The sequence below is a fragment of the Vespa crabro genome, chromosome 11 (genome assembly GCF_910589235.1).
Source record: "Vespa crabro chromosome 11, iyVesCrab1.2, whole genome shotgun sequence".
Classification (NCBI taxonomy): domain Eukaryota; kingdom Metazoa; phylum Arthropoda; class Insecta; order Hymenoptera; family Vespidae; genus Vespa; species Vespa crabro.
Genome location: NC_060965.1, coordinates 5901874 through 5926087, shown reverse-complemented (window position 1 = coordinate 5926087; position 24214 = coordinate 5901874). Strand labels below are relative to the sequence as shown.

General features: G+C 29.3%; 7 protein-coding genes across 7 annotated transcripts; 6 read left to right on the top strand and 1 right to left on the bottom strand.

The window, feature by feature from the left end:
- The first annotated feature begins 477 nt into the window (after positions 1-477).
- LOC124427823 (probable 39S ribosomal protein L23, mitochondrial) lies at positions 478-1338 on the top strand. Its single transcript, XM_046971164.1, has 3 exons — positions 478-618; positions 693-972; positions 1094-1338. The coding sequence occupies exons 1-3, from the start codon at positions 605-607 to the stop codon at positions 1238-1240; spliced, it is 441 nt and encodes a 146-aa protein (XP_046827120.1). The 5' UTR covers positions 478-604; the 3' UTR covers positions 1241-1338.
- Positions 1339-1357: 19 nt separating this feature from the next.
- LOC124427821 (polyglutamylase complex subunit TTLL1) lies at positions 1358-6879 on the top strand. The gene is made up of 9 exons (XM_046971163.1): positions 1358-2581; positions 2788-2919; positions 3000-3065; positions 3148-3326; positions 3556-3742; positions 3816-4017; positions 4157-4387; positions 4454-4563; positions 4656-6879. Exons 2-9 carry the CDS (start codon positions 2804-2806, stop codon positions 4789-4791), a joined length of 1227 nt encoding a protein of 408 aa, XP_046827119.1. The 5' UTR covers positions 1358-2581; positions 2788-2803; the 3' UTR covers positions 4792-6879.
- On the bottom strand, positions 4798-12907 carry LOC124427818 (low-density lipoprotein receptor-related protein 6). The gene is made up of 7 exons (XM_046971158.1): positions 12522-12907; positions 10398-12351; positions 9931-10215; positions 9259-9791; positions 8046-9137; positions 7453-7965; positions 4798-7374 (listed from the first exon to the last, which is right to left on the bottom strand). The coding sequence occupies exons 1-7, from the start codon at positions 12589-12591 to the stop codon at positions 7001-7003; spliced, it is 4821 nt and encodes a 1606-aa protein (XP_046827114.1). The 5' UTR covers positions 12592-12907; the 3' UTR covers positions 4798-7000.
- Positions 12908-13534: 627 nt separating this feature from the next.
- Positions 13535-16111, top strand: LOC124428042 (BRCA1-associated protein). Its single transcript, XM_046971620.1, has 6 exons — positions 13535-13811; positions 13935-14238; positions 14344-14533; positions 14612-14930; positions 15043-15467; positions 15575-16111. The coding sequence occupies exons 1-6, from the start codon at positions 13733-13735 to the stop codon at positions 15956-15958; spliced, it is 1701 nt and encodes a 566-aa protein (XP_046827576.1). The 5' UTR covers positions 13535-13732; the 3' UTR covers positions 15959-16111.
- A 387-nt stretch (positions 16112-16498) lies between these two features.
- LOC124428043 (piggyBac transposable element-derived protein 4-like) lies at positions 16499-18516 on the top strand. The gene has a single exon (XM_046971622.1). It carries the CDS (start codon positions 17592-17594, stop codon positions 18195-18197), a length of 606 nt encoding a protein of 201 aa, XP_046827578.1. The 5' UTR covers positions 16499-17591; the 3' UTR covers positions 18198-18516.
- Positions 18517-21535: 3019 nt separating this feature from the next.
- Positions 21536-22420, top strand: LOC124428012 (piggyBac transposable element-derived protein 1-like). Its single transcript, XM_046971552.1, has 2 exons — positions 21536-21672; positions 21743-22420. The coding sequence occupies exon 2, from the start codon at positions 21748-21750 to the stop codon at positions 22315-22317; it is 570 nt and encodes a 189-aa protein (XP_046827508.1). The 5' UTR covers positions 21536-21672; positions 21743-21747; the 3' UTR covers positions 22318-22420.
- Positions 22421-22652: 232 nt separating this feature from the next.
- Positions 22653-23444, top strand: LOC124428151 (piggyBac transposable element-derived protein 4-like). Its single transcript, XM_046971887.1, has one exon. The coding sequence runs from the start codon at positions 22653-22655 to the stop codon at positions 23442-23444; it is 792 nt and encodes a 263-aa protein (XP_046827843.1).
- Positions 23445-24214: the final 770 nt, after the last annotated feature.

Sequence of the window (24214 nt, the reverse complement as noted above, 5' to 3'; positions counted from 1 at the left end):
CATTCAAGCAGAAACATTTAATACATGCAAGCATAACCTAACCGCATCAGCTCACACATTGCGCGAATGCGGCTAGTAGCTTGCTCTGACGTTTTTATTTTAATCAGATACACGCTTTCAATGAGCGCTAACATTTCATTAATTGCGTCACACACTGCATAAACAATTTCGTAGGAAAAAATCTAAATACATTTCAGAACAGATCAACCACACCTTCCCTCGTTTCATATCAAAAAATCAATATGGCCACGATGGCTTTATAAACATTTGTCAAAAGTGAATTTAGCCATCAGTGAAATTGGATACCTTAGAGAGTAATCTATGTGGAGAAATTCTTTCGTACGGTTCTTCTTTAGCATACTAGATAAAATTAAAGTCTGACTTAATTGTTTTACAACATATTTTAATAAGAAACCAATAGTAATAATGCAAACTCTATTGTCGCAGATTGAAAATCTTGCGTAAGATTTAAATGCACACATTGATACCGTTCTTTTATCTATTATTATCGTTTAGAGGTTATAAATTTTAAACTTAATAAATTAGAATTGGTATGTTCTTATAAGTACGAGATAATTAAAAAAATAAAAATATCAAAATCAAAATGTCTACACGATGGTAGGTATAAATGAAAATTTTATATGTTGAATTGTATTAGTAATCTAGATATCATTTCTAATATATTATTCTAGGTATCCTGTGTATCAAAAAGGAAATCCACAACTTAGAGTTTTTTTGCCAAACTTCTGGTTAAAATTAGTTCAACCTGAACATAAGCAACCTAATAATGTAGTACAATTTCAATGTTCTATGGAAATGACAAGACATGATGTGGCAAATTATTTAGAAAAAATTTATAATGTAAAACCCGTTCGAGTAAGAACAAGAATAGCACTTGGAAAAATTAAACAACTACATGGTCATCATTATGTTATTAAAGATGATGATGTCAAGATAGCTTATGTTATTTTGGTAAGCAAATTAAAAAACTTGAGAATATATTGATATTATTAAAAATAAGGTCAATTGAAATAATGTATTTAACATTATTTAGACAAGTGATATTTGTAAATATAAGAACTTTTTATCGTAGGGTAAAAATCAATCGTTTACATTTCCTGATCTTTTTCCAAAAGATGAAAACAAAAAGGGACCAACTTTAGATGACGCAAAAAAAGAATTTCAATCATATTTAGATGATTGTAAAGAGCCAAATGCTCCTGGATGGTTCAGAATTTAGATTTCATATTTTCATTATATTTCATCCAACAAATGTTTATTTTAAAACGTTAAATGTTAATCTAAAAACAAATACAATAAAGTTAATTTAGTTTTTAATAACATATAAAAGAATTTGTAAAAATAAGATATTTTTTTTCTGCTGATAACTTTTTTTTCATTTTGCTTAAAATAAGTAATTCAATGAAAAAATAGGTTATTATTATGAAGTAATATTGTACAGACGCTTTCATTGTAATTATCATGAAATCATGTGTTTGACAACGAAAATGAATAAAATAAAATACAATGAAATATCCACAATTTTACAGAGCACAAAATAACAATACTTATTACAAATATATCTGTTAAAAAATCCATTCTTTATATACTTTTATCTCTTCCACTTATACGCTTGGCCATTTTTGACAATATTAGATATATAAATATTCATTTCTATTTATATTTATAATTTAATATATAAAGTAACATTAACTTTATAAAATGATTAAAAAAAACTGTAGATATAAATACTATATTAATACTATATTTATATTGATACTACCTTTCCATATTGTGCACTTTTATTTAATACATGTAACCATGTTCTTGCGTTGATAAATCTTTTTAAAAGAACTATTGACTATTCTATCAACAAAGATATATTCAGAATCGTTGAATATGAATATACGATAGTTTTTTGTTCACATCAAGGAAGAGTTGCTTTAATGATATCAAGTAATTTGCTTCAAAAAACAATTTTATTATTCAACCATTTTTTATCAAACTTTACTCCTTAAGAATGTGCTAACAATTTAAATTATTCGATATTAAATAAAAATTGTTCATTATTTTTAAAAATTTTGTTGTACTTAAACAAAATTTTTTTATAAGTCCTTTTTGATCAAATACTACTAATTCGTATTTGGAATTTATAAATATTGAAGACATGGCGAAAAGGTGATTTAAATATGTAAATAGTTTTAAAAAATTAGAATATTAAGAATAAGGAGTAAAAAAATATAAAATAAAAATGTAATAACAAAGAATAAATCATGTTTTAACCATTTGCTTACATAATTATATTTTTAAAGTTTTAAAAATATTTAAAAAAAGAAGAGTAAAATAGATTTCCTGATAAATTATTAAAAAAAAAATGTCAATGTTGAAATATTCTTTACAATGTTTTTTAATAATACTAAAAATATTATAACGTTTTTATAAATAATAATACGAATTCTGAATTTTATTAATTATATTACGCATTTGATTGCGAATTATCGATCAAACTTGATCGAAAAAATGACAGCATAGAAACGAATAAACGCATAGGGAATTCTCATTTTTCTATTATTTATGACAGGTAAAATATTTTATACTATTATTATTCTACATAATTACATTTGTAACAAATGTTATAAAGACAGCTGATATTTTTATTATCTCAGTAATAATTATATATCAATGAAAAAACGTGCATGAATGCTATTCGTACTTATGATCATTGTTTTTCAATATATACTGTAATAAAATTAATTGATTGTATGAGATAATTATAAATTTTTATAGAGTAGCGACACTTGGAATGGAGAAAACTAAGACTGCATTTTGTACAGATATGGATAAATCTGTGATAGTGCATAATTTTGAAAAAAGAGGTTGGTCACAAGTTGGTCCACAAGATGATTGGAATGTTTATTGGTAATTGTTTGTAATAAAAAAAAAATAAAATATATCGAATTACATTTAAAGTAACTATTCCATTTCTTTTCCTTTTATAGGGCAGCTACACAATCATGTAGAAATATTTTTAGCGTAGAAACCGGATATAGAATGAATGATAATCAGTAAGTTTTAGTTTTATTTTACTCGACAAATTAAGTTTTGGCACATAATTTTTTTACATTACTTTTATTTCGAATCATTTAGGATTATAAATCATTTTCCAAATCATTACGAATTGACCCGAAAAGATCTTTTAGTAAAAAATATTAAACGTTATCGCAAAGATTTAGAACGGGAAGGGAATCCTCTCGCAGAAAGAGGAAGTGGATCGGGAAAGTATCTTCATTTGGATTTCATACCTGTTACTTTTGTTTTACCGGCAGGTAAATCACACAAATTTTCTTTTTAATTATTTTTGAAAATAATCATAAGATATAATTATGATGTTGTTTTAATAACATGATTTGAGAAATAATTAATATAATATTTTAATATTACGTATGGTCAGTATGATAAATATCTTAATGATTTAAAAAAATAATTTTATATTATCTAAAATAGATATTTTATAAAAATCTTAATGATTAAAAAAAAAAAACATTTTTTTAATAGATTACAATATGTTCGTGGAAGAATATCGAAAGTCACCACAAAGTACGTGGATTATGAAACCATGTGGGAAATCCCAAGGGACAGGAATATTTTTAATAAATAAATTGAGTAAATTAAAAAAATGGTCGCGGGAAGTACGAAATCCATTTAATCCAAATCTTACCAAGGAATCTTACGTTATATCTAGGTATACATTAAATAAATTAATAAATAATTACTTGAATGTTTTACCAATTAATGAAGCAAATTAAATTATTTAGGTACATAGACAATCCACTTTTAATTGGAGGGAAAAAATTTGATCTTCGTTTATACGTTCTTGTTACATCTTTTCGTCCATTGAAAGCTTATTTATTTAAACTTGGTTTTTGTCGTTTTTGTACTGTAAAATATGACACCAGTATTCAAGAACTGGATAACATTTATGTACACTTAACCAATGTTTCTGTACAAAAACATGGTGTAAGTAATTTTCTATGATTTAATTATATTAATAGTATATATTAATTAATTAATATTAAATATAATAATAATACTAAAATGTCATTAAAATGGAAGCACAATTGAAAAATCGTCAATTTTTTATGAAATTTTCTTTTAGGATGAATATAATAGTATACACGGTGGAAAATTAAGTTTACAAAATTTACGTTTATATTTGGAGAGTACGCGAGGGAAAATTGTAACGGAAAAATTATTTTCAAATATTTCTTGGTGCATTGTACATTCGTTAAAAGCTGTTGCACCTGTAATGGCAAATGATCGTCATTGTTTCGAATGTTACGGTTACGATATTATTATTGATAATAAATTAAAACCATGGCTCATTGAGGTATTTTTTTTTACAATTAATTTATACAATTTATATAAAAATAAATAATAAATGTTTAATGTCTAGGTCAATGCTTCTCCATCATTAACATCGACAACAGTAAATGATCGAATATTAAAATATAAATTAGTAGATAATATTATATCTGTAGTTTTATCACCAAGTGGAATACCTGAGTAAGTAAATAGAAGTATTTTAAGTAAATAGTAGTATATATATATATATATATATATATATATACACATATATTTATAATTTTTTTTTATAGTGTAAGATGGAATAAACGACCACGTCCAGAAGCATTAGATAATTTTGAACTCCTTTTGGACGAAGAACTATCGACACAAGAGGAGAAAGTCAATTCAATAGATAAATATCGAAATTTATCTGGTAAATGGAAATAAATGATATAATTATAACAATATCGGAAATATATTTATGCCTTTACACAATGATTTTTTAAAATAGCATAAGGAAATCAATAAACTAATATGCGTAATTTCATTAATTTAAAATACATTAATAAAAATTTTATTTTTTGTACAAATATCTTACAAACGTACAGCGCTATACTTTCATACAAATGTAAAAAAAATATAAACAATGATTTCAGTCTTCAATACTAGACATTATTAATATAATACGATAGATTCCTTCAAGGCAATGTAAAATGGCAGTGCGAGGTCAGAACCTTTAAGACTCTTAATATATTTTATACAGGATTCGATAATTGTGCTATACATTATAATGATAATATTTAAATGATTATGGCACAATTTTCTAATTGAGCTACATTTACAGGAACAATGAAGTGGACGATGTGTACATCGGATAAAATTTTACGTAATGTAATCATTATTACACATATTTCACATACATCAGACCTCAAAATATTTAACGAATATTCAAATATATTTATGATGTATTAAGTTGAAATTTTTCTATTTACATATTACAGTATAGAGAAAAATTTTCTTGAATATTACAATATAACTACAAAATGGTTTTTCATGTGCAATTGTTTTACTGTTACGATATATTTGATATTTCGTTCATGCATTCTTATCATGTATGTACAAACTACTATAACATGGTTCAATTTATATTTAGATATTTTGCAAGTTTTATTAGACTTTCATTACTTAAAATACTTTTGATATTATTAGCTTATTAACGTAGATATCAAGTAATGCATGCTGCCTGTTTAAATTACTTCAAAACCTGATATGTTTATTATTTCAAATTATGTGTTTAATAATATATACTTATGTACATGTATCAGAAATTAAGACTTTCTATAAAAGAACAGAGATCTCTGATCATAAAATGAATAATAAAATATATAATGCAGCCTTTGGTTGAATTCTACCGTACATAAAAAATATGTGAATGTGCTTAAGAGTAATAAAATATAATGCTGTATATGTATATGTACAAGTGTATATACATATACTTAACTATATAGAATAAAAATAATAATGTCATAATTAACAAAATAATAATAAAATTATATACCATAATATAGAAAAGAAAAAATATTATCTACTTGGATAAAAACATTATTGAATTTTAACTGTGAGTATTATCTTCAGGTTTAGAAAAAAATATACATTTTTACAAAATAATATGAATATACTTAACACACTTTATCAAAATATTTGTACAAGCATTTGCACATTTTCACAGTACGTATACATTACTGCATTTAAACCTCCTAAATTATATGTAGTATATATGTAGATAACCATAGTAAATAGGCACAATGGGTTTATATGCTAATAACTGAAAAACGTACTTAGACTTTTCAAATAAACCAAATACATAATATGTGTGTTGCATCACATATATGTACCACATTTTCTAGAGAAATGTAACATTTGATAAAATATAATTTAATCATATTATTATTTATAAAAGAATACCTGAAATTGGTATTTATAGAATCTATATAGAATATAGTATTCAATATTATGTAAACCAGAGACGTGCAAATTTTTTGTAAAAGGAGAAATGATTCTCCCGCTACTGTTATTTAATTATCCCCATTCAAGTATGTTGACTTTTCTCCAGCGTTTTTAAATATTATAATTATTAATAAACTTCATTTATAGACAAACATGATAATAGTAGTGTAGCAATGTAACAATAGTGAACAAATGCTGGAGAGTATTAATATGATAGAAGGAAGAATCTGCTAAGGAGAAATAAAAGAAAGAGTAAAGATAAGAAACAATTGGTAATGTAAATTAACTTTGCACGTTTCTAGTATAAACGACAAATATGTCTACAATTTCTACTTTAGAAAAAATATTGTGTATGCAACCATTATCTTTTTTTATAATCTTTAGTCATTAATTAAAAACTCATCTTAAAATATGTAAAAGAATTTGTATAAGAGTAACATGATAAAAAAATGAGGGAGCATAAAAATGGACGTTTGAAGTTAATAATCTAATGAAATTATTAGCTGCCGATTTTTTTTTTTTTTTTTTTGGAAAAGAATACTACATATCTAAAATAAATTCATAAATAGATTTGTTTTTATAAAAAATTTTAAATATTCATCCATATTTATCTCATATTTGCTCCATATTATATTTATTATAACATACCTTATGGAACTGGTGATGGTGGTGGTGGTAATGGACTGAAATATGTCGATGATCGAGAACTAGGCGATGGTGGACAACTCATAGCAGCATCGCTATGATAGATAGATCTCGGTGTAGGAGGTGGAGGAAATGGTTCACTTTCGTAACGATACCGAGCAGGATAGTTACTATCTGATTCATCGCAAACATCAGTACTGCAAGGTGTTGGAGGTGGTGGTTGATTTATACTCCTGTAATATCTATACGGTTTGTATCTAGAAGCATTACTGCTTGAACATCTTGTAGAATTTGCTGTTGTGGCTGGACTAGGTGGAGGATTAAGCGTTTCTTGAGGATATCCACCAGTGGAACTGCCCCTGGTTGAACTAGATGCACCTATAATAAATAAATATATTTATCATATATGAAATATTCTTGATATATATTAAATACAATATTAAATCATTAACATACCTGTTATATGACTACGATCGTAACTAGATCCAATACTGCTTCCATTTAAAGCAGACATTCTTACAGCTTCTACTTCAGTTTTGAGATCTTTTCTACCATTTTTTTGTGCTAATATTGGCTTAACAACTCTATTTGGTTTTGGTGAAAGTGGATCACCAGCAGAATCATGTAAAATATTTGGTACATCTTCATTACTACCGAATTTTTTACGATAATAACAAAAGCCTAAAACTATGGCAATAATTGCAGCTATCATTATAACTACTGTGATAACATATGGACTTTTGGTTGGTTCTGTACCAGAACCAGAAGATTGGCTTTGATCAGTAGTAGGCGTACATGTTTGAGGTATTTCATCACTTCCATCTGCACAATCATCCCAACCATTACAAAGTGCAGTTTCAGAAATGCACACACCACTTCCGATACATTGAAATTGTCCAGTTCTACAGCAATGTGCTTCATCAAGACCATCATGGCATTGTGGTGTACCGTCACATACCCACGAAATATCTTTATATAATTAGAAATGTTTATTTTAATATTATGTGATTCAAAAGATTAAAATAATTAACACCTCAAGTATTTCTTACCGATACAGTGACCACTTTGACATCTAAATTGATTATGATTACATGCTGGACAACCTAATTCATCACTTCCATCAGAACAATCCCTTTGACCATCACATTTCCAAATAGCTGGAATACAATCTTTATCAACTGTAGAACTTGAAGCAGCACATGTAAAATGATCGTCACCACATGCAGGTGCAGCTCTGCATGTACGTTCATCATCGGATAGAACTAAGTATTCGGGACAAGAACAAATTGGTGAAGTTGTACCAATACAAAAATGCGAACAACCGCCATAATCGTGGAAAGGACTGCAAACGTGTGATTCCATTATATGATCTTCTGGTGTTCTGACAGTTATTAAATCTGTTAGGGCACGATTCATAAGAACTTTTTTTCTAATGCCTGTTTTTTTATTTACTCTTTCTAATACTTGCAGTTCGCGATCAAACCAGTAAAGGTAATCATATAGAACAGACAAGTGAGTAGCAACACCTTGTCCAGTTGATACTAATATTCTTTTATTATTACCATTAAAATCAGAAAATTCAATTTGTTTACCATGGGCCCAATATACTATATTTGCTACAGTGTCAACTGTTAGACTAGTTGGTTGTTCAAGATCAGATGCTATTATCACTCTTTGTTTTCCATCCATTTTGCTTTGTAGCAATTTCATTTTGTCTCCTATATCTATCCAAAACAAAAGTCTTTTTTCTGGATGTACTGCTATATTTCTTGGTTTTTCTCCTTCGCCCTTTACAACTACTCCTAAGGCAGAACCATTATCCAGTTTAGTAACATTAATTGCATCATTCGTAGCACAAGACCAAAAGAGTAATCTTCCAAGTGGATCTAATGCTAAATCAAATGGATGTCCTGATCCGCCGGATATAACTACACTAGCATGAGTTCTGTTATCAAGAGTCTTTCTTATAGATAAATTGCGCCCATCTATCCAATATACGTGTTGTGTAATTGGATCGAATTCTATAGAACGAACATTTTTTAATCCTTGTACGCGCATTACTATATCTGGACAATCCGTACTATCTGGCAAAAAGCGACCCATTATGTTACGAAGGCTATATATCATAAAATGTCTTGGTGCTGAAAAAAATTAATTAATATATTAACAAAAACTATAACGTAATAAATATTTGTTTCTATAAATCAACTTTTGATATAAATAGAAATAAATTAATGAAATAATAATAATCTAGAAATTTACCAATACAAGTTCTATTATCAACTGCAAGATTATAGTGTGTAGGACAAGAACATTTGTATGAAGTTGATGGACCACCATCTTCTCCAGGTAAAGCAATACAAAGATGACTGCAGTCTCCATTATTAACTGCACATGGATTCCATCCCGATTGTCGTGAAGCATGAAAGACTAGCAGATCTGTCACTGATTCTAATTTATTGTGTATTTTAGTTCTGTTAGCACCTGTTGTTTTATTTGCTCTTTCAATATCACCAATATTCCAATCGGTCCAATAAATATAATCCTGATATTGAGTAATACTAAATGGATATACTATGTCTTTTGTAATAATGGGCTTTCTCTTTCTTGCTTGTAAATCATAACTATCAATTGCTGGTGTGAATAGATCTGCCCAATAAAGTTTACGAGCTGCATGATCTATGGTAAGGCCATTAGCTCGACCGATATAAGCTAATATTACTTGACGATTAGACCCATCTAATCTTGCACGTTCGATACTACCGGAATTACCCCATTCAGCCCAATACATGTGACTGAAAAATTTAATAGACCTGAGTATTAATAATATAAAAATCATTAAAGAATAAATATTATTTCTTGATGTTTCTTAAATAAATCTTATTATTCCTTATAAAATATTAATTTATTATTAAGGAAGATAATTACAATTACCCTCTTTCAGGATCAAGAGCCAAACATGCGGGTTCGATTATATCTTGCCATATAAGCACCCGTCTACTACATCCTTTAAACCGTACCATTTCAATCCTGTGTGTACCAGTATCGCTCCAATATAAATTATGGGCAATCCAATCAATAGCTAAACTTTCAGGAATTTCTAATCCAAGATCTACAACTCTTTCTACATCAGAACCATTTATAAAAGCACGTGTTATAGCTTTTACTTTTACATCTGTCCAATAAATGCGATTGTCTTTCAAATCAAAATCCAAAGAACTAAAATTAATAGATGAACAATAAATTATATTGACTTAATTATATCTTTAATTCAAATAAAATAAATATTAATGCTTAAAAAAAGAAACTTTTAAGGAAATATTTTCCAATATCAATATTAGAGATATCAATCTAGTATAATAGTACCATAATAATAAAAATAAATAATACTGTAACATTACCTTGCATCTTTAACACCTGTAACAGGTATAATATTATCATTATTGGCATTTTCGATACTAACGCGTCCAATATTTTCTTTCTTTGCAAACAATAGAAAAGCATCTGGTATTACACAGGTATGTTTATCTTTTGTAAGTTCATATCCAATTTGACAAGCACATACATATTTATCAGGTCTATTTAAACACAAATGACTACAACCACCATTGTTATGCGCACAAGGACTTGTACCATTTATTTGGCCAAGATGTATAGCTTTCAATCCCATTACATTTGGAACTGGTTCAACAATAACTTCTCTTTCACCACCAGTAAGTTTATGAGCTCTATCAATACTACGTCGTTGCCAGTCAGTCCAATAAAGAAAATCACCCAATAAACTAAGTCCAAATAGATGAGGCAAATTATCAGTAATAACTTCACGTCTATCAGTGCCATCCATATTGCAAACTTCTATTTTGTCTGTTTTAGCATCACACCAATAAATCTTTTTTCTTTCCAAATCTAATGCAATACCATTTGGCCAAACAATGTCTTTTGTAATTAAAATTATTCTTTCACTACCATCCAAATTACTGCGTTCTATCTTTGGTCGTTTTTCATTCCAGTCAGTCCAGAACATCCATCCAAGTTCAGGAGCTACAGCTATGGCTCTAGGTTCTATCAGATCTTCATTAATAAGAACCTTCCTGCTAGTGCCATTTAAACGGGCAACTTCAATTCTATCAGTACCTGTATCAGTCCAATATAAGTTGCGTGCTAACCAATCTATAGCAATTCCATCTGGATTTGCTACTTCTGTTGTAACAATATTTTCTTGACCTGATCCATCAAGATAAGCTCTTCTAATGGCAAAAGCCTCTTCATCTGTCCAATATAACATTTCATCTACTGGATCAAAGTCTACTGCAATTGCATGTTTAATATCACTTAATGGTAAAACAAAATTTGTGTAATCAGGAGAATCAAGAGATATTTTACAAATCTCGTTTCTTTGAACTATGAGAAGCAACTCTTCTGGTCTTTCGGCACAAGTAAAATTATCTAAAAGTTTTACACCCGTTGGACAAGCACATGTATATCCAGGATCCTTTGTGCTTAGCAAACATAGATGGGAACAATTACCATTGTTTTGTCTGCATGGATGATCTCCGTATGGTTGTCTTCGTGCATCCCAAACTTCTATGTCACCTGGTATATATTCTCCGTGGAATAACTCCCGAGGATGTGCTTGTATTTGTCGCACATCATGTGCATGTACACACCATGTTTTCCAGTCCGTCCAATAAAGTCGATTATCAAAATACGTGACTGCAAATGGATAATCTAAGCCTTGACTGATAACTTTTCTTCTATTTTTGCCATAATAATCCATAACAGCAATAAATTTGAGTCTACCATCTGCCCAAAATACTAACTCATTCTCATAATCAACTGTAAGTCCATTTGGCCAGAATATATCATCAGAAACAATGACTTCACGAGTAGTTGGATCTCCATTCATTGCTGCTCTTTCTATCTTTGGTACATCTCCCCAGTCAGTCCAAAAAAGTATACTTTTCATAGGTGCAAGTGCAACTGCACGAGGTTGATAAATATCAGTCCAAAAAAGAACTTTTCTATGTTGCCCATCAATACTAGTCACTTCAATTCTATTCTTTTCTCCATCTGTCCAATAAAGTTTACCAGTATACCAATCACATGCCAGGCCATCTGGAGATATCAAACTTGAATTTACAACAGTCATTTTTTCACCTGTATATGTACCATTTGAAGGGACACATTGTATCATTTCTAAACCACTATCAGACCAACACACTAAACCACGTTCATAATAAAAATCCAGAGCAGCACCTTCAGATAAATCTTTGACAATAGTGTAAACTTTATTTGCTCGTGAAACATTGGCCATTCTTATATCCTTATGAGTAGCAAAAAGTAATGTAGGTGAGCCTGTAAAAAGTGATTATTATAAATGTATATTTGATTACAAAATATATATATATATATATATGTGTGAGTATACAATACAGAACTACAAATTTTTATTTTATAATTCATATGTTTTGTATGTATGTATGTGCTTGTATACACATAAATTACTGAAAATTATTTGAACTCACCATAGCAAAGGCTAATGCTACTGCACAAAAACCAAGCAGCTAGGATGCTTTGAAAGTTTCCTAAAGCCATCCTAGGACTTGAGATAAACGTTTACCTCGTACATTCTGATTATGATAATTTTCACCTAAACCCCGGGCGAGAACACGTATTTGATACTTCGATAGTTTGTACTTATTTCAAATAATGCCATTACAAACTGTTATAATGTCTACACATTTCAATTCTTTTCTTCTACGAAAAAGCGGTCATTAATACACAATGTCATGTTTAAATACACTGTATACAATTCGAACCATTGTCTTGAGCTCAGCCAAGCTTCTTTTCATCAGAACTAATCTTGATTTCCAGCTAAGCGATGATCATCCATTTTCTTTGAAAAACAAGCTTTACGTATTTCCAGTAAGTACAGAATTTTTATGAAGGAGCATTTACATTGAATCTCTTATTCTAAGATATTCAACAATAATGGAATATATGTTCATCAAAATAGAAACTATGTATGAATTTTAAAGATAACATTAATGATTGAAATATTAAATAAATTCGGATTTATATATTTTTCATTATAATTTTAAGGAACGTTTAAAACTACAAGGTCGTTGTCAATTTATAAAAGCCAATCAAAATACAAGTAACTGTCTACTGCCATTGATATCTAAAAAATAAATAAATAATTGTGAAATTAGCTGTTAATTTCATAAAAATTTCACTTTATTAACAATACCTAAATGTTACTATCTACAAATTTATAATTTAATTTTAATTGAAAAATTATATAGAACTTTATAGAAATCATTACATATCTGTGAAAAAATCATAAGAATAAATTTTCTTTATTTTTTTCTTGGATTCTCGATTGAATATATTTTAGATAATTATTTATTGCTGTCAATAAATTTATATTTTATTTAACGCAGGTTACTATTTTATATATGCCGCCAAAATAAATTGTAACAGAGCACCATCTGTGAAGTATTTAACTTGTTATTTCCAGTCAACTTTATTTGAGTATATACATATACATATATATGATGTTAGCAAATTTATAAAGCAGCTGATGCACACGGTATATTCAATTTTGAATTTCAAGCAAAGTTTTATTATAGATTTTTTGAGATAGGTCATACATATTTCTTAATTTGAAAAATAATGGAGGAAGGAAATAATAATTTTTATTAACAGTTGTGAGCAATAATTTTGGATATGTGTAATGAGTTCTCCAATTGTCCTGGTTTCGCTTTGCGTTATTCGCATTGAGATTGTTAATCCAAATCAGGAAGAAACAATTAGTAAGTTTAGACGAATTTAACACTTATATGTGCTTTTCATAGTTTTTAAGTAAATTTCAATGAATAGTTTTTAATGCATTTAAATATGTATATACATCTTCATTCTAATTCATTGATTTATAGGTACAATGGCTGCTAGAAAAATGAGGGGACGTAGAGAAGCAAGAGATATTACTTTAGAAAACTACTCGTGTACTACTGAAAGGCCATCTCCTTTTTTAACTTCTCAAGGATCTAGTAAACCACATTTATTACCAAGAGCAAACTCTGAAGAAACTTCGTTTACAACATGTACTTCTGTATCAACTTCTGAAGGTGCAGAAATAATTGGAGCTACAGCTTGTTCACAATCCGATCAAATAAATTTTATTTCTGGAAATCCATTTGTGGAAGTTACTAAAGGAATATTACATCTTTTTAAAGAAGAGTGAGTAACATGCATAAATTAAAAAAAAAAATGTTTCTGATAAAATGATTTGTATTTGTTAGATTATCTACATAGAAAATATTTATTCTTTTCTCTTTTATTTAGTGAATTAACTGAAATGCATAGTGCAGCGGATCGCAGTCATACCATATGTATGCTGTCAGTTCCAGCAACAATGACTTGCCATGATCTTTTGACATTCACAGCAGCTTGTCATCAAGATATTCAGCATGTCAGAATTTTACGGGATGGTAATCCAAATCAATACATGGCTTTAATTACATTTCGTTCTTCGGTAAATAATGTTATATTGTATTAAGTCTTAAAAATTCTTCATTAAACAAAAATAATGGTTTTTTTTGTATATATTTAGAGTGCAGCTAGTGAATTTTATGAAACTTTCAATGGTGCCCCTTATAATTCTTTGGAACCTGATGTGGTATGTCATCTGGTGTTTGTGTCAAAAGTTGAAGTAGGAGATAATGGTATGCCCTTAACAGGTCATACAGAATTGCCTTCATGCTCTGTTTGTTTAGAAAGAATGGATGAAAGTGTGGATGGTATATTAACCATATTATGTAATCATACATTTCATTCAAGTTGCCTTGTAAAGTGGGGTGATACATCATGTCCAATTTGTCGTTATGCTCAAACACCAGAACCACTTGCAGACAGTCACTGCATGGAATGCGGTATGTATTCTTTGAGTATATATAAAATTATATAAAAAATATTTATATTTTCTTATTATATATGTTTATAGTCAATGAATTATATACTGTTATATCATATGGTTTCCTACAGCTGCCGGAACAAGCAATGAAGCCTTATGGATTTGTTTAATATGTGGTCACATTGGATGTTCTCGTTATCATCAGGGACATGCATTTGAACATTATCGTGATACTCATCATTGTTATGCAATGCAATTAGGTAACAATCGTGTATGGGATTATGTTGGTGATAATTTTGTTCATCGTTTACTACAAGATAAAGATGGCAAGATGGTGGAGGGAGGACAAACAGCAACAAAAAATGAAGGTGCAGCTATGGAAGAGAAAGTTGATTCAGTTCAGTTAGAATTTACATATTTATTGACATCTCAGCTTGAAACACAGCGGCAATATTTCGAAGAAAAGTTTAATCGACTAGAACAACGTTCTTTATCAGAGAGTACAGAATTAAGAGAAAAGTTAAGTCAATTAATGGAAGAAAATACAAAGTTTAAGGTATTACACAAAATTATTTTAATAAAATTTACTTTAAAATTATTATTATTATTATATTGGCAGCATTTAGTTTTTATTATTTAAATATCTTAATACATACATTTTAGGAGCAGTTTACATCATTTAATAGAGAAAAACAATCTTTGGAAAAACGCCTACAACATACTACAACTAAATTAACACAAGTTCAATCTGAACTAAAAGAGGAAAAGGAATTAAGATCATCTCTTCAAATTAACCAAACAACATGGCAAACAAAATATAAAGAATTACAAGAAGAACTATCAGAATTAAAAACTGCAAAAGAATCTGAAGTAAGAGACTTGCAAGAACAAGTACGAGATTTTATGTTTTATTTTGAAGCTCAAAAACAAATTGAAAATTCTGCAAATAGAGATGAGATAGCTGCTGGTCAAATAGTTATTGCACCAAGTCCTAGTGGTAGCAAATTGAAAGGTTCTCGTTCTTCAAAAGGTCACAAAAGGCATTAATATTATCGTGAAAAAAATTGTAACATTTATTACCAAAATGCAAGCGCAAGGTGTGATTATTTAATAAATAAGATTAAATATATTATATTTGTAACTGAAATCAGAATTTAGGTTATCAAATGAAATAATAATTTAATAAAAAAACCCATTGAATCATGTGTTATTTAATACGAACATAATTATGACAATAACATTTTATTATGTTAAGTTCTCCAATTTTTATTTGATTTATATATACGATGAACTAATTAAGATTATCAACTTTTCGAAGTGTATACGACTTTAGCGACAAGTACGGAAAAAAGTAAACTACAAACGCAAACAGGGAACACTGTTGCCACCATGTATTTATTGTATTAGTTTATAAGTTTGCATAGGTACACTTCACTCTTATGTAACATAATATAGTTTAGTAGATTCGAATTCAAACTTTTAATTCTCCCACATTTATATGCTTCTTTAACCGTTTGAGTCCCAGGGGGTATTAAAAAAACACTGTCGAAGAATCCCAAACAACGCAACCGTGCTTTTTCTAAATGAATACGAGAAGACTTAAGCGGCGCGATAGCGCTTCTTTTATTTTATGTTGATAAATCCCAAGCGGCACGATAATGCTTCGTTTATTTTATGTCGATGAATTCCAATCGGCGCGATAGCGCTTCTTGTATTTTATGTCTGCACATATAAGATGTGTTAGGTAACGTGATTCTCATCTTTTTCACATCGTTCCGTCACATTTATTGTAGTTGGTAAAGTGATCGGACGTATTTTTCCATAAGAGTTTCTCATTGCTAATAATTGTGTAATTCAAAATGATTAGACGAAGTAACACAAAGTAAGTAAAAAATTAATGTAGATTTACTGGTTAACTTCTTTAAATTTGGTGTATCCCCAAAAAGGTACAATGAATCGAAAAAGAAAATCTATGAGCATTATCATAAATCCATGTGATCATGTTATTGACGGCGATAATAACTACATTGTTCCTGTAAAAGGCAAAAGACAATGTATTTTAAGTACTTCGGAGGATAGTGATTGTGATTTATCGCATCAATATCCACTGAACAGTATATGAATTGCTGAAGATGTTTCTACTCAATGTTATTCTCTCGAGCATAGCGAAGAATATGGTTCACGATGTAACTTCTCTAGCCAGAGTAAACCCATCGAATACTTTGAACTATTCTTTGTTTCGATACTATGGTCACTAATAGTTGAAGAAACCAATAAATATGCGGATTATTCAAGGCATTTACCTAGAGAATTAGAATCATTTGAAACAGAGATTTGGACACCAGTTACTATGTTAGAAATGAAAGCATTTATAGCAGTGCTGTTGGAAATGGGAATTACAAAAAAACCCAATATACGTTCGTATTGGTCCAAAAATCCATGTAACATACCGTGGTTCCGAAGAATGTTCTCTCGAAATAGATTTTAACAAATTTTGAAATATTTTCATTTAATTGATAACTCTTTATGTTTTTCACCTAGTCACGAGAAATACGATTCCTGTACAAAATTTAAGCCACTTGTTGAACACGCTAACAGAGTATTCACATTACATTATAAACCACATAAAGAATTATCAATTGATGAGTCGTTAGTTGGGACACTGTGTCATTCTAGCATAATGCAATACTTGCTAAATGAAAACCATGATCGTCGGGGTATAAAATTCTGCATGCTGTGTGATTCAGTTTCAAAATATTGTTTGACATTCTTTTGCTATAAAGATGCAAAAGAAACAACTATTAGCGATAGAAAAAAGTTTGGACTTGGATATGATGCTGTGTTAAATTTATTAAAAGATAGTAATTGTTTGAATAAGGGGTATCACATTTTTGTCGACAACTTTTTTACTAGCGTTGAATTAGCTAGATATTTATATTCTATGGATACCTATTTAACTGGAACTATTAGAAGAAATAAAAAATGTATTCCCGATAACTTGAAAGAAGCTAACGTAAATGAGGTAAAATATTTTCGAAACAATGAAATATTGTTCTGTGCGTATCGCGAAAAAAAAAGTGTAAAAAATCCTATATTATTAATTTCAACGAAAGCAGAAAAGCAAAATGTGACTATAACAAAAAATCGACATGGCAGAGAAATACGTTCGACAAAACCCGCTATTATTCAATCTTACAATGCCTTCATGGGTGGTGTCGATGAATCAGATAAAATGCTGTATACCTGTCTTAATGAAGAAGATCAGTTAAATATTGGAAAAAGATAGCCTTTAACATAATTTGCCGGATGGTTTTAAATGCATATATAATCTACAAGGAAAGAGTTAAGAGTAAAGCAATGAATCGGTTAGATTTTATTTCGAATATTATTTTTGAAATTGAGTGTGAGTGGATGAACGAAAAGAAAGCACGTGGTTATGTAAAGAAAAAAACATTTGGTTTAGTAAAGTTGCCACGACGTAACTTACGACAATGCGTAGTCTGCAGTACCAAAAATGTAATAAAAAGATCACATTTAATTTGTGTGCAATGTAAAAAAGGAATTCATTCAATATATTTTGATAAACACCAATGTTACAAATTATAAGTATTACTCTCTATTTAAATTGTTGGTTTATAACACAAAAATATTTTTAATTTGTAATTCGTTATTTTATGATATACATTTGTATTATTACATATACGTACTGTAAGTTTATAGATATTTCAAGTTTTGTTCGATAAAAATTATTGAGAAGATAACAATGAAATAAAAAATGTTTTATTTTGTAATGTATTATTGCACTATTATTATAGTATTGTACCTATTGTAAAATGTATTTTACGATAGGTACAATACTATAATGTATTTATTTACATTAAAAGAAGGAGCTGTGTGATGTACTTGCGTCAGTAAATCTGAGCGCGCGACTTCGACAGTCGGTGATGCACCGTCAGTTGTCCACAATGCTCAAAATGTGCTGGGTTTTTTCGACATAAAATCTGAACAGCGCGGTCGCACTGCTTGGGACTCAAATGGTTAATAATGGCGTGCTTATCGCAGTAATCTGTGATTTTTGCAACAGTACAGTACATTGTTTCAAAATATAAAAATAGTAGAACTACCGAAAATATATTACAATCAGGTCGACCGAAAATATTATCATTTAAAAAGCGTCGGAGTGTTATTCCAAAAATTTTAAAAATTCCTTTTACAAGAATATTATTTTGTGTTCTTCTTATTCTTCCCATATTCTCGCGTATAAATCAATGATGAACCCACCACTTCGACGATACATCGGATTCATCCGATTGCAGACGAATCTATCCCTCGATGATTCCTCTATTCTCCTTTGATGATCCCTGAAATAGAAGAAAAGAAAGACATAAGATAGAAAAAAGAGTCGGAGAAAGAAAAGAAGAGGAAGCCGAAAATTGCGCCGAAATCGAGCTCGATTTTTTCCTACTGAAAGAAATTCGAGGGTCCATACTGAATAACCCTTCCTAAAAGCCCCCACCCGAGAGCTCTACACAATGCTGAGATAGCAGCCCGCACCAAGGATCATACTAATGGGTCCAACCCACTCAAAACTTATAAATAATAATTAATAAAAATAAATAAGAATAAATAGGAATAACATCGAACATAAATACGATAGAAAAGTTTTCTTTACGTTTCTCTAAGAAATTATTTTAGAATTCTATTATATTTAATCATTTATCTATTGAAATATTAATATAAAAACTTCATATAAAATATGAACAATATAAAATGTAAGTATTTTAACTTTAGATAAAATTAGAAAGAAAAGATTTTGGAAAAGTATTGAAATATGCTGAAATAAGCCATTCGCTCAGTAATCCTTTTATCCTATAAGATTTGGATATATCGCAAATACTATTGACCCAGGTCTCATCACTATGAGATTGCTGCATCTGGATATCTACAGGTAGACAAGAAGTCTACTCTAAAATCCGCGTTCCTGTGGTGATATGAATTTAGCAAGAATTCAACTCTTAATTAAATATCAGTAAAATATATTTTTTTTTTAATTATTTCTTTCGGAGTTGACGATTTATGTTTGTCAAAAGATAAAATTGAATTTATTTTATATTGATCGTGTCTTAAGATTTTTGTAATGTTGCTAAGAATGTCTTATTGTTTAAATATTGGTTAGTTATACTTCATGTATCTCGGTCATTGTTTAAATGTTAGTAAAATAATTTTATTTTTTAATTATTCCCTCTTCGAGGAATTCATCTTTATTCAGTGCACTTTTAGTGGTCCCCATAATTGCCATATCTTATATTCGTGACTATGGCTTTAAACATAATAGAAATAAGAAATATAATATTTATGAAAGATAAAAGTATGAATTTAATTTAACTTTAAAAAAAAAAAAGAAAAAGTAAAAAATATATGAAATATGATTTTAATAATAAAAATGCAAAATATCAAATATTTCTAATCGCGTATGCGAGCAAAATGAAATCTTGGCAGATTTACTTGTGTACTCATTTTAGCTTCCTATGCACATTAGTTCAATGCAATTTTAGTGGTCTCTACAATTGTCATATCTTATGTTTCATAGATATATGACTTTAATATAGAACTCGATTTTATTAGAATAAAATTATGAATTTAATTGAACTTTTTTATTTGAGTTATTTTCGAAGTTTCTGGTGAACTTTCGAAAATAACTTGATAACCTATAGTTACCCCATTGAGCCACGATTTGTGGAAACCTATATATAGTCTTATCTTTGTTTCATACCCTAACCTAATCGATTATTTAAAAATTCTAATTACTAAGATTCTAAATGCTAAGATATGAAAGAAAATCCTAATATATCCGAAAAGTATAAACCTTATCTTTTTAGATAGGAACTGATTACTACCTTTTCGAGAGATACTTTTCCGACAGTGCAGGAAAAATTAATTGCTAAAAATCCTGATATACAAATTCTTTAACTTATCATCTAGGACTACGAAATATGACTCTACAAATCTCTTTGTTTTTTTAGCAAATACTCTACTCCATTTTTCTCTTTCAAAAGCAATAACTTTATCGAGACTATTCTTTTATCAATTCAAATTAATTAAATAATTAATTAATAGTGATTTAAAAATATAAAGTAAACTCTTGGATGCTCTTTTTTACAAGCGAGTATTTTAATTATTATAAGAAAATCATGCACCAATTTCGCTTGTAATCCGGAGACTATCGCGAATGTCTTCTTGCCCATTTTTTATTAAAACTCATGAATATCCATTTTTTACTATTTCCGCGCGAGGAAAGTATTTAAAAATGCATTAAAATATTCAAAATTTGAAATAATTATAAACGCGTTTGAACAAAAAGGTCCTATCTTCATTTAATAAATAAATCAAAAAGTAAGAAAAACATTCACGAGTAAATCTCCGAAGAAATTTACTCGTAGTCACTCAATATTCTTTTATTAATAATTACAACCAATCATTCGTGCCGATTCGGACTTTTCATCCTCGACATGATTGAGTAATTAACCCTTTCGCTAAGAGCGGTGACTATAGTCACTCAACGCCTGACGCTCGCTACATTAGTTCGTGCAAACGCACGAACAGTCTACATATATGTTGTATCCATGGAAACCCATTGCCATTATTTGGCATTTGTTTTGCATTCTTAGATTTGTAACTGGCAATATGAATATCAGTATAAAAGTAATGTTTCGACAGTACACTTGCTTGAGTTTTATTCACTCGTTTGAGACATATTCACGGTATGTGCTTTTATTTTTTTTCCGCACCATTGCATTTTATTTTATTTTTTATTTATTTTTTATACCTTAGAGATAATGAATACAAATTTGTTAAAAAAGAGGAAGAACGAAAATGAGAACTATGCCACGCATGATCAATTATCGGACTCAGACAGTGAAATTGAGATAAATAATAATTGTGTCAGAAAAAAGGCAATGAGAATTCGGAGTAAAAATGTATTTAGTACCTCCGAATCAGAAGAAGATGATGTAGTCGATACTTTACATCCATCGAGTTCTAATGACATGCAATGGACTATGAAGAATGTTAACTTAAAATTTCACAAATTTAATGCCTCCAATGCCGGACTCCAGAGAGATGACATCACATTCTCCTCTTCGATATTAGACTATTTCGAAATATTTTTTTCATCCGAACTGGTGAACTTCATAGTAGATAAGACAAATAACTACTGGGCACATAGAGTAAATCATAACATGTATAATCACAAAATTGGGACAACTGTTGACGAATTATACTGTTTTCTTGCATGCACATTGCTAATGTCGCGAAATAAAAAATTACGACTAAGCGATTATTGGTCTCGCAATAAACTTTTAAGAACAATATTTTTACCGAGATTATGTCTAGAGATAAGTATTTAACATTATTGAAAATGTTATATTTTGTAGACCATAATACGTAATCTTCTGACCGTTTACATAAGATCAGCAGTGTTTTCAGTAAACTTGTAAAATCATTTAAAGATTCATTTTCTCCGTATCAAAACTTATGCGTGGATGAAAGTTTGTTATTATTTAAAGATAGACTCTCAATTAAACAATACATACCAGCCAAAAGGAGCCGATTTGACATTAGGTCATACGTACTATGCGACTGCAAAACAGGCTATGTATTGGATGCAAATATATATGCAGGTAGTGAAACACGCATAACGGAGAACACATCAGAAATTGGAAAAACAGGAAATATCGTTTTAATGCTTATAAAATCTTATTTAGGAAAAGGCCACACGTTGTATGTCGACAATTATTACAGCAGTCCTGCACTTTTTAATTTATTACATACAAATGCAACAAATGCTTGCGGCACTGTAAAACAAAGACGAAAAGACATGCCGATTTTAAATAAAAAATTGAACCGAGGTGAGATTGAGTTTCGAACATCTAATAATTTTCTGGCTCTGAAATGGCGAGACAAAAAAGAAGTTTTTATGCTATCCACTTTTCACAATAATGAATTTGTAAGTACGGTAAAGAAAAATTATAAAACCCAGGAATTTATAAACAAACCTAAATGTATAGTAGATTATAATAATTCAATGGGTGCTGTTGACAAATGCAATATGGTCATTAGTTCTATACAATCCATTAGAAAATCAATGAAGTGGTACAAAAAGTACTTTTTTCATCTATTAGATATTGTCGTATGGAATGCATATTGTTTGTATAAACACAAAACACACAAAAATATTTCTATTGCTGCGTTTCACCTCCAATTAATCCGACAAATTTTAAGCAAATATCATAAAGAGAATTTGAGACAAAGCAGTCCGAGATCTGCGGATAAATATCCTTTTAGACTAACTGACAGACACTTCCTGGCGATTTATACCAGTAGAAATACAAAACGGAAAAGCAACTTGAGAAAATGTGTAGTATGTTCTAAAAATGGCGTACAAAGACAAACACATTATCAATGTAAAATATGCGATGTAGGGCTTTGTGTATGCCCATGTTTTGAAACGTTTCATACAAAATTATATTATTAAATTAATTATATTATTAAGTTATATCTTCTAATTATGTGATAATTTGTTAAGAATATATTGTTATGTGATAATTTGTTAACTCTTTCCTTTCTACGAGTGACTGCAGTTACTCTGCATAAAATGCAGCGGTATTGAACGTACAGCGGGCGATTTCAGTTCTTCCGCAAGTGCACACCCGTGTCGCGATGGCCCGTACCGCGGGAGTAATGCGCCGTATAATCTGTCCGTAGCGAAAAGGTTAAAGGTTCTTAAAAACTTGTAACCATCAAAGTTGATCAAAAGTTTGATTTTGTTGACGTTACACGTAAGCAATAAGTTTAATGCAAAAGAAATTAAAATTATTTTAAGTTTTTCGCGCGTTACCGTCTTTTTAATGATTAAGTGAATGTAGTCACTTATATTAGTTTTTTATTCTCCGCATACACTATATATTGTTTAAATAATTATAAAATTACCTAAAGGATTAATTTATAAATTTTCACGTTTAGAAAAAGAGAATATCGATGTGCACTCGTCGACATTTAATCGATAAAAGAAAATTAACTAGGTAATCGTCAAAGTTAATAAACATATATACGTATATGTCGATATTACACAAGACTAATAACCCCGAGATAAAAATTTTTAAGTATTGGAATTTTAGATTAAAATTATTCTAAGTTCCTCGCATGTTACAATCTTTGTGATATTGGACACGAATTTCATTATTTTTGCCATAAAATCATTTATCCAAAGAGTGATTAAGTAATCTTCTCCATGTAAATGCATTT

Bases quoted from the DNA above. Each gene is read 5' to 3' on its own strand.
- LOC124428042 (XM_046971620.1), top strand. From the start codon at position 13,733: ATGAGTTCTCCAATTGTCCTGGTTTCGCTTTGCGTTATTCGCATTGAG. The intron at 14,239-14,343 runs GTGAGTAACATG...TCTTTTATTTAG, and splicing joins TTACATCTTTTTAAAGAAGA to TGAATTAACTGAAATGCATA. The intron at 14,534-14,611 runs GTAAATAATGTT...GTATATATTTAG, and splicing joins TAATTACATTTCGTTCTTCG to AGTGCAGCTAGTGAATTTTA.
- LOC124427818 (XM_046971158.1), bottom strand. From the start codon at position 12,591: ATGGCTTTAGGAAACTTTCAAAGCATCCTAGCTGCTTGGTTTTTGTGC. The intron at 9,792-9,930 runs GTAATTGTAATT...TAAATTTTTCAG, and splicing joins GCTCTTGATCCTGAAAGAGG to TCACATGTATTGGGCTGAAT. The intron at 7,375-7,452 runs GTATGTTAATGA...TATTTATTATAG, and splicing joins CGATCGTAGTCATATAACAG to GTGCATCTAGTTCAACCAGG.
- LOC124427821 (XM_046971163.1), top strand. From the start codon at position 2,804: ATGGAGAAAACTAAGACTGCATTTTGTACAGATATGGATAAATCTGTG. The intron at 3,327-3,555 runs GTAAATCACACA...TTTTTTTAATAG, and splicing joins TACTTTTGTTTTACCGGCAG to ATTACAATATGTTCGTGGAA. The intron at 4,564-4,655 runs GTAAGTAAATAG...TTTTTTTTATAG, and splicing joins TCACCAAGTGGAATACCTGA to TGTAAGATGGAATAAACGAC.
- LOC124427823 (XM_046971164.1), top strand. The intron at 973-1,093 runs GTAAGCAAATTA...TTTTTATCGTAG, and splicing joins AGATAGCTTATGTTATTTTG to GGTAAAAATCAATCGTTTAC.
- LOC124428151 (XM_046971887.1), top strand. From the start codon at position 22,653: ATGCTTATAAAATCTTATTTAGGAAAAGGCCACACGTTGTATGTCGAC.
- LOC124428043 (XM_046971622.1), top strand. From the start codon at position 17,592: ATGCAATACTTGCTAAATGAAAACCATGATCGTCGGGGTATAAAATTC.
- LOC124428012 (XM_046971552.1), top strand. From the start codon at position 21,748: ATGAATACAAATTTGTTAAAAAAGAGGAAGAACGAAAATGAGAACTAT.